This window comes from Acanthopagrus latus, chromosome 15 (assembly GCF_904848185.1).
Source record: "Acanthopagrus latus isolate v.2019 chromosome 15, fAcaLat1.1, whole genome shotgun sequence".
NCBI lineage: Eukaryota > Metazoa > Chordata > Actinopteri > Spariformes > Sparidae > Acanthopagrus > Acanthopagrus latus.
Window position 1 is genome coordinate 5117809 of NC_051053.1, and position 15504 is coordinate 5133312.

General features: G+C 43.4%; 1 protein-coding gene across 7 annotated transcripts in view; it reads right to left on the reverse strand.

The window, feature by feature from the left end:
- The window catches only part of dlg5a (discs, large homolog 5a (Drosophila)), a 40458-nt gene extending 25977 nt beyond the window's left edge, over positions 1 to 14481 (reverse strand). For 4 of the 7 annotated variants that reach the window (XR_005079190.1, XM_037122878.1, XM_037122877.1 and 1 more), the window contains exons 1-2: positions 13183 to 14480; positions 1286 to 1354 (exon numbers count right to left, since the gene is read on the reverse strand). Coding sequence is in view for 6 of the 7 variants with exons in the window: in XM_037122878.1 (XP_036978773.1) it covers positions 1286 to 1354; positions 13183 to 13486 (373 nt within the window). In the remaining variant the exon portion in view is untranslated. Of the gene's footprint in view, positions 1 to 1285; positions 1355 to 13182 lie in introns of all 7 variants that reach the window. The other 3 variants (XM_037122876.1, XM_037122880.1, XM_037122879.1) reach the window with 3 other exon arrangements.
- Between the last annotated feature and the right edge of the window lie 1023 nt (positions 14482 to 15504).

Genomic DNA, 15504 nt, shown 5'->3' on the forward strand with positions numbered 1-15504 from the left:
CACACACAGCAGCCCAGATGCCATTAAATTCATCTTTTCTCACAGACTTAACAATTTGAACACTATAGCTTGAAACATAGGGTGCAACTAACTTATTTCCATAATTGATTAGTGTGCCGATTATATTTTTTGATTAATCAATTTGTTGTTTGTTCTATAAAATGTTAGAGAATGGTGAAAAATGTCGACCAGTGTCTTCCAAATCCCAAGATGTGCCCTCAAATCTCATTTTTTTCCACAACTCAAAGATATAGAGCAGGAGTAAAGACACCAGAAAACAATCACATTTGAGAAGCCTGACTTTTTTCTCCTAAAACATCACTCAAACTGTTTTGAATTATCAAAACAGTTGGCCACTAATCCATAAAAATGACTTATCTAGTTCTAGACAATTGATTGAAGCTTTAAGATTACCCAGGCAACCAAGAGTTAAAGCAGTCAAGGCAGCAACTCTGTGCTATGCAATTTCTATATGATCTGGTCGGGGTCTGTTTTCTGATAATTTGCAATAAATGTGCAGGATTGGAACTCGAACTCACCATTTGTAATCTCTGGCATGAAAATGAAAGGCAGGAAAGAGGAGATAGGATTTGGATTTGATGATGTTCTGTGCGGTTTAAATAAGTGTATCCACAAACTCTAGATTACATTTAAGCACTTCGAAAGCCAATCAATCGGAAGTCTTTGTAAAAAGAACCCCACACTGAAACACAGAAACACATCATCTATATAGTTGTTTTCTTCAATTCAATTTCTTTACCCTGGTGTTGTGTATCCATTACAAGATCTGGTGGTCCCATTCTACCTGTCATGACCAAGATTAAAAAACAGAGGAGGATTCGTCACTGAAGTCGCGAGGACATTCTCTTTCGCTGTATGTCCTTCCCAATAAAATTATCCATCAGTATTGTTTTCTTTATTAAAAAGAACACCCATGGCTGGAAGTCTGAGGATTATGTCCATCTTTGGCTCAACATTTGGCCCTTTTGGAGGTTTACGTAACACAGCTGAGTCATTTGGATTTTTGTCAAAACAAGGAAAAGGCAAGCATGGCTTCCTTAAGGAAAGAGAGAGGCACTGGGAGAGTGTTTCTGCCTCACTCCCAAACTCTGTAACCCAGCGGACAATCGAGAATTACACTAAAATCAGCGTGAACGCGGACCCCACGTGTCGCAATTTAGCCACGGTGATGGCATTTACTGTGGTGTGTTTGGACATAGTACAGAGCCTGTCTAACCTGGCATAATACACAGCATTAACGGGCATCTCGGGTCATTATACATACCAACACTGCTGAGGGAGCTGCTGCTTTCCGAGTCGGACGGCATGGTGGAGAGAACGCTGTATGTGGAACCTGCCAAGAGACAAAGGCCATGAGGAGAGATGCACTCGGGAATAAAAGCGTTGATAGATTGATTAACCAATTACACTCCAGCCTGGAGTAATTGCCTGTACAATGTGGAAAGAGGCGAATATTACACAGTCAGCTTCATATTCCCTGCACAGCTGTATGATAAATTTCGGCGCAGGGTTTATACTTGGAATAATAACTTCAACACTCCCTCTTAGCGGCTCTATATTATCGCTCCGCACCGCCGTCGTCATTAAAACCTCCTCTCCCTCACTGTGCACTCTGCCTCGCTTTGATGTATAGCCCCTGTATGTTTCTGCTACACAGGCAGAATGTCACGGCTGAAATGGGATTTTCTCTTTTTATGTCAAGCACATGGTGAGAGCGAGGGAGAGAGAAAATGATTCTCTATCTGAATAGCTGTACGCTACACACTGTTAAGCTGGCGGATATTTCACACAGGCGGCCACAATCCATAGGAGAGTATGCAGATCCCCATTATACCGCAGAGTCCCTGCTCCAAAGGGTAATGTAAACACGGCGGAGAGCACCGACAGAATCTTTTATAACGCACCTTAGACTTGTGCTTATTGGAGAAGGAATCAACCATTGTACTGCACACTGGAAGCTCAATTTCTTTCCTTGTTTTTACCAAGTAGTTGAGTTTAAACTGTTTTCCAAGTAGATTTTACTACCCCACATATGCACAGTTGCTGTGTTAGCTACTGTAAGAACACACTAATCATCACAATTAATAGTGTGTAAGGCCCCCTTAAAATCAGCAAAGTTTAGAAAATGCTTCCAGAAATGGGAGCTGCAAAGAGGAAAGGAGTAAAAAGACAACACGCTGAGTCTTTCCATTTGAGTAGGAAAATAGTGCTAGAGGAGCAAATGCTTTATTCTAAACACAGATTTTCATTTAGAACAACAATCTGAGTTTCAAATTAAAAGAAACACAGAATAATATTTACATTATATCAAGGAAATGGGAAAAAGAGCAAGGTGTGAACATTTCAGAAGATCAGTAGTCTGCAGTCTACAACGTCCTAACTTAATTCTGAGAGAACACTGTAGGAAGAAAGTCACCGACCTCTTTATCACACCCAAAATTAAGTCTAATTTTATGTCAATTTTTCGGACCATTCCCATGCTTTACATTGAAATTGTGCAGTTTGAGAACTATTCCACAGACTACTGTCAAAATGATGGGTTATGATACACATAACACGTGGTCATGTATAGTACTGTACTTTGGTAATATTACAGGAGATTTTATGTTAAGGTGGTAAAATGCGTCAGAATTGGCCACCACAGCATACCACTGGAGTTGATTGATATTTTTACTTAATTCTGTCTTCAACTTAAATTCTTACATACTGCTCCACTATGAAAAGACAGATATTTACTAAAGGTCAACTTGCTAAAAAGGCCTTCATGAAGAGATGCTACAAGGCTGAACCACCAATGTAAAAAGAATGGATGAACATAGTGTATGAAAACTATGATGATGGACAGTTAACTTAGCAAAGAGAACTCATGAGAAATGGAAGAAACTGACAATGTTTACATGTAAACAAAAGAGAATATGGAATAGGGTTTGTGAAGACGGGGCAATCCAGATCTTTATAACTATGTTTTGTTTTTCTTGTGAGTAATGGAGAATCAATGAAAATAAAGTATTTAAAGAAGGAGAAACTGGGAAATCCTCACATTGGAGAAGCTGGAAACACAGTATGTTTTGCTTTTTTACTTGCAACAGCAAAAAAATAATAAAATGTGTGCAGAATAAATGTCTTTCTATTGGTGGCTGTTTAATCATCCAATTATTTTAGCACCAAATAAATTATTGGAAGTCAATAAATGATGTACACACTGATAAATAGACTAGTTTGAACCTGCATGATACAGCCCCGTGAGGCACCGATGATACTAATGTAATGTGATAAATGCACATTAAACACATAGACACAAGTCCTTCCTGTGTACAGAGTTTAAGAGTAGAGGAATGACAGCTGACTTTGTCAGCAGCAGGCAATAGATTGACACCAACTGTTCTAGATCTCCATCTCTGTCCTTGCCTCCCCACTGGGTTTAGCTCCAGCCCTCAATGTGTGACAAGGCCAAGCCTAATTAACTATGAGCTCTGCGACTGAGCCACTCCATCTTAGGCCCCGCAGACAGAGGGGAGGCGAGGGGGGCAAGAGGGGAAAAAAAGGCAAAGGCATGGAGCAGAGGAGGACAGATGAAAGGAGATAGCCTTACTAAGTCGCAAAAGAGATAAGGAGGGAGTGTGTTTGAGAAACAACGAGGGAGAAAAGTAAGAGGAGAGACAGTGAGAATGAGGAGTGGGGCGGAAAGGCTTTTAATCTGTTCTGACATTCCCTGATGCTTAACACTTTTACCCTGCGAAGTGCTCGGAGCACGCAGCTTTGATTTCATATTGTTCCATCAGACATGATGAGAACCACTCAGGGGCTGCACAGCATTAGTCCTCTACAATCAACTCACCGCTTTACAAAAGTCTCCTGCTCATTTCCATGGCTGCACTGAAAAGCATCCAACGACTTCTTGAACCCAGTGTGACTGACGAGTGTCTTAGTAAAAAGACACTGAAAGGTATAATGCCGTCTCAGCTGCAGGATTAATAAGCCTAGTCAAAACTACTGTACAGACTCAGTAAAAGCCAGAAAAAGATGAAACACGTAGCCTCTTTAACATTCCATCGCTTGATTTGGAAACCGAAACACTCAAATAAATTAAAATCACAGTAATCTCTGCCACTGAGGATACTCGCATCAAAAAAAAAAAAAAAAAAAAGGGAAAACACAGCTCTAACTCCCACGGAAGAGGCAGTTCTGGGACAATCCTTGGTATCTCGCAATCTGATTTGGCTGCAAGGACAAGTACGTGCACCACAAATTCCCATATTTAGATCAGTGTCATGGGCTGATTCGTTAACCCTGTAAGCGCAGCAACAAATGCGGCATGGATTGCTTGTCAGAAACAAGGCCGCTACATCTGGCAGTCGATTGGTCAGTGGCCTTTTCCAACAGGCTTTTAATCATCAATAGCAATTAGCACCAGCCATAGTCAGTGAGGCCGATCATTTGTAAACAGGTTCACGGCATCAATAAAGCATGCATCTATTAGGGTAGCATGGATCTATTGATCTACAGCAGGAGAATGCACTGGTGAATCTACCAGTCACATTCAACTCTGACTCGAGCTGCAACAATTATATCATTAACACATGAGACTGTTTTGAATATCTATTATTTGTTTCAGTAATTTAAGCAAAAAAACGTCAGAGTTGCGTGTTCTAGCTTCTTAAATGTAAGGATTTGATGCCTATTTTTGTCACTAATGGTAGTTAATTAGGAGGATTTATTTTGAACTCAAAAGAGGAACTCTTGTCCCTTTGGCAGTAGTCACTGCTTGACATTTTATAGACTTGATTGGGAAAATGACTCATTTTTAATTGACAAAAAAAATCATTGGTTGCAGACATATTTCTAACAGATGGATACATCATGGCAGATCTCATCAAGGGCCATTAGATACGATAATATGAAGCAAGCATCTGCTACAGACTTCGGTTAAGGGATGCACTCTAAAGGTGAGAAACATTCAGCGGAGAACCCGAGGTGACTGTAACAAAGGCCCGTCGCTGTGATCTAAATAGGTCAGGGGAGTGCTCGCCCTACCTAAGGGGATCCACCTCCCCCAACTCTCCCTTCTGCTTTCCCTCCCAATCAAGCGATGTGCTCAGCAACCAACAGTTGCTTCAGACAACCAGATTATGTTCTCCAGCTCATAAAGCAAGATGACACGCGTTGCCATGGTGAAGCTGGATGAGAGGAATAGGAAATCCTGCAGCATGGCGGAAAAAGAAGAAGAAGATCCTGAGAGTTGGGAGGGCTGGTGGAGGAGAGCCTTATCAAAGAGAGATGCGAAGTCTGGCTTCCACCGTCGGGTGAGACTAAATTATTCATCAGATCCGGGAAAATATTCTTCTTATCTGACAATGAGAGCGTCTCCCAAAAACATTAAACACATACGATTATGATCGCAATTGGACTCTGCCGCTGCTTTAAACTTTCCTTTTATCAGAAAATGTTGACAAGCCTTGAAACTATGGATTCCACACAGTCTGTTCTGTTCCCACGAACACAAGAGACATACTTTTTTCATGGCCACTTGGTAAAAAGCAGCATTAGCATTCCAAAAATAATACTGTGTGCTATTCTTTATTAGCCGCTGTCAGCTCTTCTCACTGTCAGTGAGCAAAAACAAAAAAGAAGAAGAAGAAGTCATGCACCAAGAGGCGAGCCTTAATAGTCTTTGTGGTCTTTCTCCTTTTGTGTCCTCAGCTTCACAGCCATTAAAACTACAGAAGCGCAAATAATGGCAACACTAATAATACGGTTGAAAACTACCCACTCATTTTACAGTGTGCTTAAGTGAAGCTGAGGGATGTGTCAGCAGTACGCCAGAGAGCAGAAAGCATCTCTTTTTACTGACATCCCAGGCCTCTTAATCCTGCCGGTGGTTCTGATCACTGTTTGGACGATGTAGTCTGAGTTAGTGATGTACACAGCACATCTGCTGTCTCAGTAATGGCTGTAATACCTGAACTCGGGACATTCACCGATACTGGAGGGGTGATAGCGGGGAAGTGGCGGTAAAATGGACCTCATGATCAAAGTAGCCTTTTTGGTATGCATCGCCATCCTCAATTGTATAGACGGATAATGGAAAAATACATTTTAGACCCGGTTTTCCTGTTAAGTGACCTCAACAATCGAGCATAGGTCAGGCTCTGGTAAAAACACATGAGCTCAGGCAACACAGCATAATAGCAAGAGGAGCATCACAAGAGTTTTTCATGCATGCTGATGTGTGTGTTGTACGGTTTGATTTCTAGAATTGCTGAGTCGAGGTGGAGCTGATATCTTTTTACCACTTTATAAACTGTCAGTTTAATCAATAAGAATGCATCATATTCTATAAACTAATCACATGTTTGTATTAAAAAATAATTATGTCTGTGAAATAAACGAAATACAATATATAGTTCTGAAATACAGTGGAGTAAAAGCATAACTTCTTCACCTCATGAAGAATGAAAATGTAATTATTGTTGTTATAATATTAGATTTTTACAGTTACAATGTAGCAACAGTGACCAAGAAACAGAACTTCAACAGGATTGTTCCTGTATGGCTGAATAAGGTAGGCATCATTTACGTTACAATCCAACATACTGGAGCGTCCTTATTTTAGTCGATTTGTCATCCGTTCTCACACACCTGTCTCGTCTCCAACACCTCTGCACAGAACCTAGAACAGTCAACAGAAACTGTGGTGACTGCATCTGCAAATCTGCACAGAAACACAACATAAATTCCCTTGTCCATACAATCTGGGACTTCCAGTAAGCCATGTAGTGGGCCCAACTTCTGTGCAGCCAATGACACCACTGGCCAAAAGTCTGGGCAGTGTGCCAGTGCGAGCCTTGCTGCTGGGCTCAGGGATTGATCATCTGATTTAAGGAGTCTACACTAAGCATAAACATGAAGACATCTAACATGATGAGTCCATGAGGCCTGATTACTCCACCGCACGCACATCGCCTGACTCACAGCTCCATGTTCATCGAGGCCTATTGTCAAACCCACCCACCCTGTTCACTCATAGGTCCGAGTCGGCCCTGTGGCATGTCTCAAAATAAGATCCGTGATACTGTTGTAGCCTTTCAGTCTTTTTGGATTCGTAGAAACAATCTCGGACATGAAGGGGATGCATAGAAGAAGACCGTAAAGATACTGCCAGAACTGCTGAGCAGCACCAAAGTCCAAAAAAAGCCCCTGAGTGCAACTCAGCCCAGCCGATTATCAGCATGCCATAATGGGCTTTCTCTCTGCAAAGAATGCAAGCTCAGCATAAATGAGACATAATTTCTTTTTGAACAGCTTGCCTGTGCCAAGGGTTGGGTCAAAAACAAAAAGGTTAAAGATGTCTGCAACACGTCCTCCAAATGCTCCACTGCTACATTCTGCAGCTGGTACAAATAAAAGCCAAAAAGCCTGTCTGTGTGGAGTAAACCCACTATTGGAATTTGGGCAATCTTTGTGACATTCCTTTCATGTTTAATCACAGAGGAGACTGCGCTGATCCAGAAAAGCATTTTCAGAGGGTGTTGAGATAATTCAGTGATTAAACGGTACAATATCTTTCAAAAGGTCACCGAGAGAAAAGGACTCCAGTGTAGAAGAAAAGCGCACATAACCATAAGCGAGACCGTGAACCCTGCGGATATGACAGGTAAGCCGTTTCTAATGTATACAGTAATTATAAGCCACACTGCAGTCCCAGACATCCAACATTAATGTAAGCTTGGTGACACATCTGTGCGATTCTAGCTATTTTATGTAAGCAAATAATTGTACCTTTTTAATTAGGTATAAGAAAGGGCCCGCTTGGCATTCATGCTGTCATCATATTTCTGACAATTGAGTCATCCTGATGCACCAGAACAACCTAGGTATGTGGCAGACAAAAACCAATCATCAAAAAGTTCTCGTTCGGGATTTGGCTCTCAGTCATACCACTGAAAAAAAATGTTTTTAAAATTACGTAAGCTGATCGTACTTCTGGGAATTGTGTTATAAAAAAAATGAAAAATGTATGTTGAAAGGTGGCTAAAATGTAACTAGGGCAACAATTGCAAAAAATATTTTCACTGTCTGCTGATGGTTACTGTCAAGATTAATAGACTGATGTCAAAGACAAGCACTTACAAGCACTTACATCGTAGCACTTATGTACTTAAGGTATCCTTGATAAATAGTAGCTACGATGCTCAGACAAGGGCTTGACTTTATCAAGATGTTGTGGTTTCTTTCATGTGACAAATGTACTTACTGTAGGTGGTTTTGGACAAAGGCATCTGCTAAATGCTCTAAATGTAAATTGATTGTTTAATCTATCAAATGTAAAAAAAAAAAAAAAAAGTGAAAAATACTCATCACAATTTCCTAGGCATCCTCAAATTGCTTTCTTTTTTCAACTAGCACTCCAAAAATCCAAATACTTTAAATTTACCAATGCCATCATTTAAATTACAAATCTTAGCAGCAAATGAAATAGCTATTAACTTATCGACAATTATCAAACAAAAACAATTCAAACAATCACCAAAATACCTGGCTCGATTAGTTACCTTCTTGTTGCAGCTCTAAATCTAATCCCAAAATAGTTAGCCAGAATGTCTGCCCAAGGCGCAATAGTCCGTATTAGCGATCACTCACCAGCCACTTAAATACGCCTGATTTTTTTCGTCAAGATCCATGTGTTATTCCATGAGAAATTCTAAATATAAAAAAAACTACAAAGTGCCAAGACCCATCCCCAATCCAGGTTTGGTGTGAATGTGTTCAGCAGTTTTTGTGTAATCCTGCTGCCAAAACAACCAACAATTTGACAAGGGCAAAAACAAAATCTTCTTGGTGGAGGTAATAAAAAGAGGTGGTACCAAATGCAGTAATCATGGCCGTCACTATCGCAGTCGTTTTGCTGGTGATTACAGAGGACACATTTGATCTGGGGTCTGGTGCCAAAGACTGAAGGACAATTGACTGCAGGTGTTAGCAGGACAGATTTAGAAGTTGAGAAACAAACAGATGGTAAGACGAGGCAAGTAGAGGGAGGGAGAGAACGCTATGACATCATGATGGGAGGAGAGCGGCGGAGAGGAGGGACCGACAGAGAAGACAAGAACAAAGCATAATACGACAACAAAAAGAAAAGAAAGTAGGAGTGGGGGTAATGGCGAGGAGGAGAGAAGCTGTTTATTTCCATGACTTCATAGCCCTGCTAAACATTTAGATGCTGGCATTTCCTCTACCTTGTGGGGTAATTAGGACGTGGAGGAACATGTGTAAAATGGTAATGAAGTCCTGTTGCGCAGTACAGCCTCCTGGCAGTGGTTCACACGCACTCAAGAGTGCACGTAAACCTGCCATCAGATATTAATGCTAAAGTGAAAAAATGTACAGTTTTTACACTAGAAAGAAGCAACACAGTTCAGCTGGACCAATAACACCAACAATGGCCCAGTCAAGCACCGCAGTCAACCTCACAGCATTTCAGGCCTGGGATTGGATTTACTGAGCAGTATTACTGGCAGGAACCCCTATACCATTAACACTGCTAATCATGACAACTGATGATTTAATCATTGCTTCATCTGGATTCAATATTGAACTTCTCGGGATCATCGTCTTCAAATTATCCATTGGATCAAAATATGTTTTTAGGAGACATATCATGCCCAAGTTCATGATTTTGTACATTACAGTACATTATATTGGTCACTTCCTACTGCAGCCGCCATGGCCGCTTGTACGGAGATGCGGCAGTGTAATAAAACTCACACCAACAACTCATAAAACACAGTCAACTCCAATGTCATCAATCACACCTGAGCGGAGACACCGGTTAACAGCAGATGAATTGATGGCTTCCTCTACGCACTGAGAAGAGAATGAAGTCGGGATGAGGTACCAAGGGTGTTGAGGGGAACGAGAGAATGGGGCGATGAGGTGATGGCGTGCGTCACCGAGTGGCAGACACCGACAGAGAGAGAGAGAGAGTGAGAGAGGAAGAGAGAGAGAGGGGAAGAAAGTGAGGCAAGGTCCAGCCCATGGGAGATATTTAAGAGCAGCGGTCGTGACAAGAGCGTCAGGGTCGTAACTCATTCTGTCTGTCCACTGTGGTTTATGGAGTGGGACAGAAACTGGTTGACAGAGAGGATAGACCCCCCCACACACACACACACACACACACACACACACAGGCCTATGTCCTAGGCTGCTGTACACAGAGCAAGCTGCTGACTGGGCACTTTGGGCCTGCTCAACTTCTCAACAAAAGGCCTGTTGTCTCCCTCTCTCTTGCTCCCCTCTTTCTATCACCCTCCTCTGTCTCTCTGGCGTGTCCCTCCATTTAAGTGTGTCGAGAAACTAAACCACTTGGCGGACGGGGGGGGGGACAGAATGAGTTGGCAAAAAGAGAAAGAACGGCAAAACCGTTTTAAGAAAAAAAAAAGGGATGGATGGTGGGTTGGAGAAAAAGACGATACAAGCAAAAGAAGAAAGCAAGAAGATGTGAAAAATGAAGTCGAACAGACAGCAGAAGAAGAAGATTGTGGACGTTGCATCCTGTCAGGGAGGATTGTGTTGGCCTTCTCTCAGAGTGAGCTTAAATCACTGTAACAGTCCCTTGAATCTGAAAAGAGCCCAGGGCGGGGGTGTGTGTGTGTGTGTGTGTGTGTGTGTGTGTGCAGGAACATCTCCTCTACAGCTCTATTCCTCCAGGTAGAATATTGTCTATGTAGCACACGCAGGAGATGAGCACACAACCCCAGGCATGTAATCAGCTTGATTGCAGCCGCCGCCCGGATTTATGAAATGATTTCAATTCCGTTTGAGAGCACAGACATGTGCTCTCGCTCGGCAACAAAACTTCATCCCCGGTATTCTGAGCGAACGCTCCGCTCTGCAGTTTAATCAGAGTTAGAGAATTTGTTTTAAAAAAAAAAAAAAAAAAAGGGAGCCACGAGTCCCTGAGCATGCTGGTGCACAAAACAGGTTAAATAATGAATGATTTGTTTGCATGTTCTCTACAGTAAATGTGTCAGAGTTTGCCAGCAAAACACTAATAATTTAGCGAGGCTTTAAAACAACTGAGCATTTCTGTGCGCATCTGTAAGCTTTTCCTCTGGGGTGGTTGAGCGGATGTTACTTGGGAGTTCGGATGATTTCATAAGCGCGCGTGTAAAGATGGCTCGGCTGGCAGAGGATGCACGTCTGAGAACAAGAGCGAGGCAGGTGGAATGAGAGGAGGTTGACTTGAGCGCCGGCTGCCATCAGCGGGACTCGTCACACACCTTCTCTTCACACACACCCCGTTCACAGGCACATGGGGGTTCTCAAGACTACCAGCCTCTTTTGCCCCGAGGTACTCTGTGTGAGTGGCTTGTCTTTGGTCTCTCGCAAGTGTGGCTAAAACGCTGTAATCGCATCAGCCCGAATCACTACACCAAAGATAATACGAAGCACATTAAAAACAACGCTTAGAGTTAAAACAGAAGGCGCCAAGAGCGTGGCGGCTAATGCAGGGGACTGTGGAGGCACGATAAAGCGTGTCTCGCAGAGAGAGTTTACGCCAGAGAGAGGAGAGCGGGGCCTAATCCTCTGTTGAATAACCACAGGCCGACTGGCCAGACTCACAACTGGTACTCACTCTCTCCTAGCACAGGGGCAGGTCAACTCTAAGGCCCCAGTGCAACGCTCAATAAAGAGGTGTGTGTGGAAAAGCCTAAATTCACATTGTCACGTCCAGCACGAGTCAAGGGGCTAACAGAGGAGCAATTTTGCAGCCGCTCACAGGTAAACAACTGTGTCTCAGTCCATCTCAGGATCAGTGATACTCTGCAGCAGAAACGCTCAATACAAGGATGTAATAAAGCTTAAGGAAGTATTAGCGATCCAGTCAGCGGAGCAGCAAGACACCAGCTCGGCATTACCTGCTGCGGTCTACTTGACAGTAGTACGCGGACACAACTTGGCAGCTGTGAAACTAAGGATCACACGGTGTATTTAAAAAAAAAAAGGACATAGACGGGTGTTTTTACTAAAGCTTGAGCTGTGTCAAAATGATCTGCAAGACATCCCTCGTGGTTGTTTTACATGCGGGATATGTCAAGGAGAAGAACTGCCCTGCATCTCCTCCCCACTTTTAGATCTCAAAGGCTCATCCAGCATTCAGGCCCCGAGGGCACGACGCTGGTTGTGAGTAAGCCACCGGCTTCAGTCATTCAGCCAAAGCAAAACAGGCAAAACTAGACTAGGCTTTTACACTTGGTTGCGCTTTGTCTCGCGCGCAGCAGCAACAGCAAACCGAACACCCGCTTGGAGTGGAGGCAGTTGCTGTGAGGACACAAGTGCAAATCAAAAGCCCTGTAATTAAAAATGCAGCATTTAACGCACCGCTGGAGGAAAAACCTGGTCGAGCCTGCTGCCGTTGTGTGGTTTGCTCTGCACACAGGGGAGGGCGGCCTGATCACGCTCGAGGTCGGCGAGCATGCATGGGTAGGCTGCAACGCACACACACACACACACACGTCCAGGTCGATATGGACCAACATGTCACCAGTACAGCCGTTGTCATGGAAACACATCAGGCTACCTAATGTACCACAAGCATATCATGCCACTGAGAACAAACTGGAGTTGGTGTTGGGTATCAGTGAATTGATCTTGCTCCCTCTTGCACAAATATCAGACTGTATTTATAGAGGAAACCATCACACATGCAACAGTGAATGGCAGAGAGGGGTGACAAGAGTAGCCCTTGGCTGAATTAAGCACAAGCTGTGCATGAGATCTGCAGGGCACGTTTTTTAAAAAAAAAAAAAAAAAAAAAGATACAGGCCAGTGCGTTATGTTTTATACATTTCAACAAAGCACAGCGTTGCAATCATAAGAGTGAGCGCTGATTACAAACGTGCAACCACGTTGTGAGGAACAGTCGCCTCACCCTGGCAACCTTCGCATGAACCCCTTCACTATCGTTTTATACAGATCTGGGGTGATAATGAGTCGCGGTCCATGCCTTGCTGCTGTGTAGCTATACACACACGGTCCCCTCTTGCGCCAGACCACCCAGACTGTACCAACAGCACGGGTCATGCAGCGGCTGCCTGCCTGCCCGCCTGCTCCGCTCATTTTCTACCTCCAAGTGAAAGCCCGTTTGCGAGCAGCTCTTACCGGTGGAGTGGTCCACAGGTCCGCCGCCGTTGTTGCCGAACAGGGCAGCGTACAGGTCAGGGTATGCCTTCTCCAGGGCCACACACAGGTCGAGGAAATGGTCGCTCTCCTTGTTCATCAGCATCTTCAGGAGGTGGTCGACTTTCTCGGCGCTGGACGAGCAGTTCTGGTCCAGCTCGAACCTATCGAGTTGACTCAGGGCGCCGGAGACTATGAGCAGCTCGATGACTCGGTCCGCATCCGTTATGGACTCCAATAAGTTCTGGTGGCACTGGTCGAGCAACTCTTTGTGCTTTGGCTCCATTGCTATCCACCGTAGTTCCGTAGCTTCCACCAGCTAACCCGGACGGCCGAGTGGATGTAATATCCTCACCGATCAAAAGTACCGAGCGACTATTGAACTCAACTTATCGCGGCTTGCAGAAGTTAGCCGGAGCCACCACGGCATTAGCTTGCACGCGAGATCAATTTTTATAGCATATTGAAAAAGGCACAAGAAGCCATATTTGTTGCCCAAGGCTGTTGACTGCACTAAACAGCGATACATTTTTCCATCTTACTCGCGTGTGGCAGTCCAGGTCGTTTTAGGCTTCCCCTCGGCCGCACGCTTGAGCCGAACACATCGTCCTCTCGTTCCGTATCATTTAATGCGCCCTTTGACGACTCAACTGCTGGGAAAACTCACGTAACTCCGCCGCTGAGCCTCAGTTACACTGTATCCTCCGCCATGTCTGAGCAACTCAGCAGCTGCTGCCCGCTGTCAATCAACGAGCCGTTCAATGACCGTATAAGGCGAAACGGGGCGGGGTTTGGCGAAAACACGCCCGTTTCTTCAATGGGCGTACACATCAGCCCGTAGTACGTCGAAAATCCCAGGCGGAAAAAAAAAAAATGAGAATGGAGAGAATCCGCATGAAAAATCTGGAGACGTCTTTAAAAACACGGACGTAGTGGTAAAGAGGGGTAAACAGTGACCTCATGCTCAGAGCGAAGCAAGCATCTAGACTAGAGCAACACAATGTGCGGTTGAATTACCAGTTAACTGCACATTAAATCCAGCCATGACATTTTAAGATAGCTGGACTCTATTTGAGCGTTCTCCACTAGAGATTAAAGGGAAATATTCTAGACTGTATTCACTGCACTGCTTTTCTTCATAAGCTTGTTTGCTTGATACCAAAGGCACCAGTTTATTCTCCCAGGCCGTCACCATAATAAACAGTTTCATCAGTCGGAGCCAATGATCCTGTAACACTAAAAACAGTCACCTTCCTGCAGAATATAAATTATATATTCACATCTTAAAGGAGCAATATCTGGCTCCCCAGAACAGTGTGTGAAGCTAGAAATGTCCTGCCGATATAAGCAGAGTACAGCAGAATGACATTGCATTGTCCTTTGAGGAGTTTGTTTATTTAGTCAGTCAATGGGGATTTTTCTTCTCTGATTAAAATGTCTTCCCAAAAACTACATAGTGCACCTTTCCAGCATGTCCATATCATCGGTCAATATAAATCCTGCAGGTTGTATATACTTTGTTTTACTGTATTTACTGTACACAACCACCCACTTCATGTATATGCATTTAATATTTATTTCTTTGCATTAGTTGTATTTTTTACGATCTACAGAAACATTTTATTTGTATATGTATATACACCTGTTGTTATGTTCGTAATAACTAGGTGCACTTTTATCTGTTCAGCTTTTGCAGTCCTCGTTTTTAGCTTTAGATCTATTTCTTTCTTTCGGTGAACTGTGTGAAAGTATCCAGTGGCTATCTGTTGTTATCTTTGTGCAATTTCCATCAATGTGATGCAAGTCATTGTACAGTACGTAGGATGAGTTTGTCATAAAAAGGATTCTCACCACGTGAAATCAGCAGAAACCTGATTAGTAGTCATCCTTTCTGACTGAATGAAGTATTTTATTTAAGGAAAACTGCATAATGCGGTGATAAAAATATGGCCATTTTATTCAGTCGTTGCATAATGCTGTAGTTGTAGCCACAGGCTTATGTTCCACGTTTCTATTTCCAAGATGCACTGCAACCAATCTCAGTGTGTACCGCATCTGTGTGTTAGATAAGATAGAAGAGGGCACTGAGCCATATGTGAACACACGAGCAATATGTTAGGGCGGCAAATGAAATGTGTATTCGGATAGGTTTCGTGAAAACACGATGTGATGATGACGGATGCACTCGGCTTCCAGTCTACAGCTGAATAAAGACTGTTGGCACAGGGGCAGGCGTCTGCAGGCATACCTCTCAAACCGTGACCTTATTCATGCATGCACTGAATCTCATTGTGACATCTACAA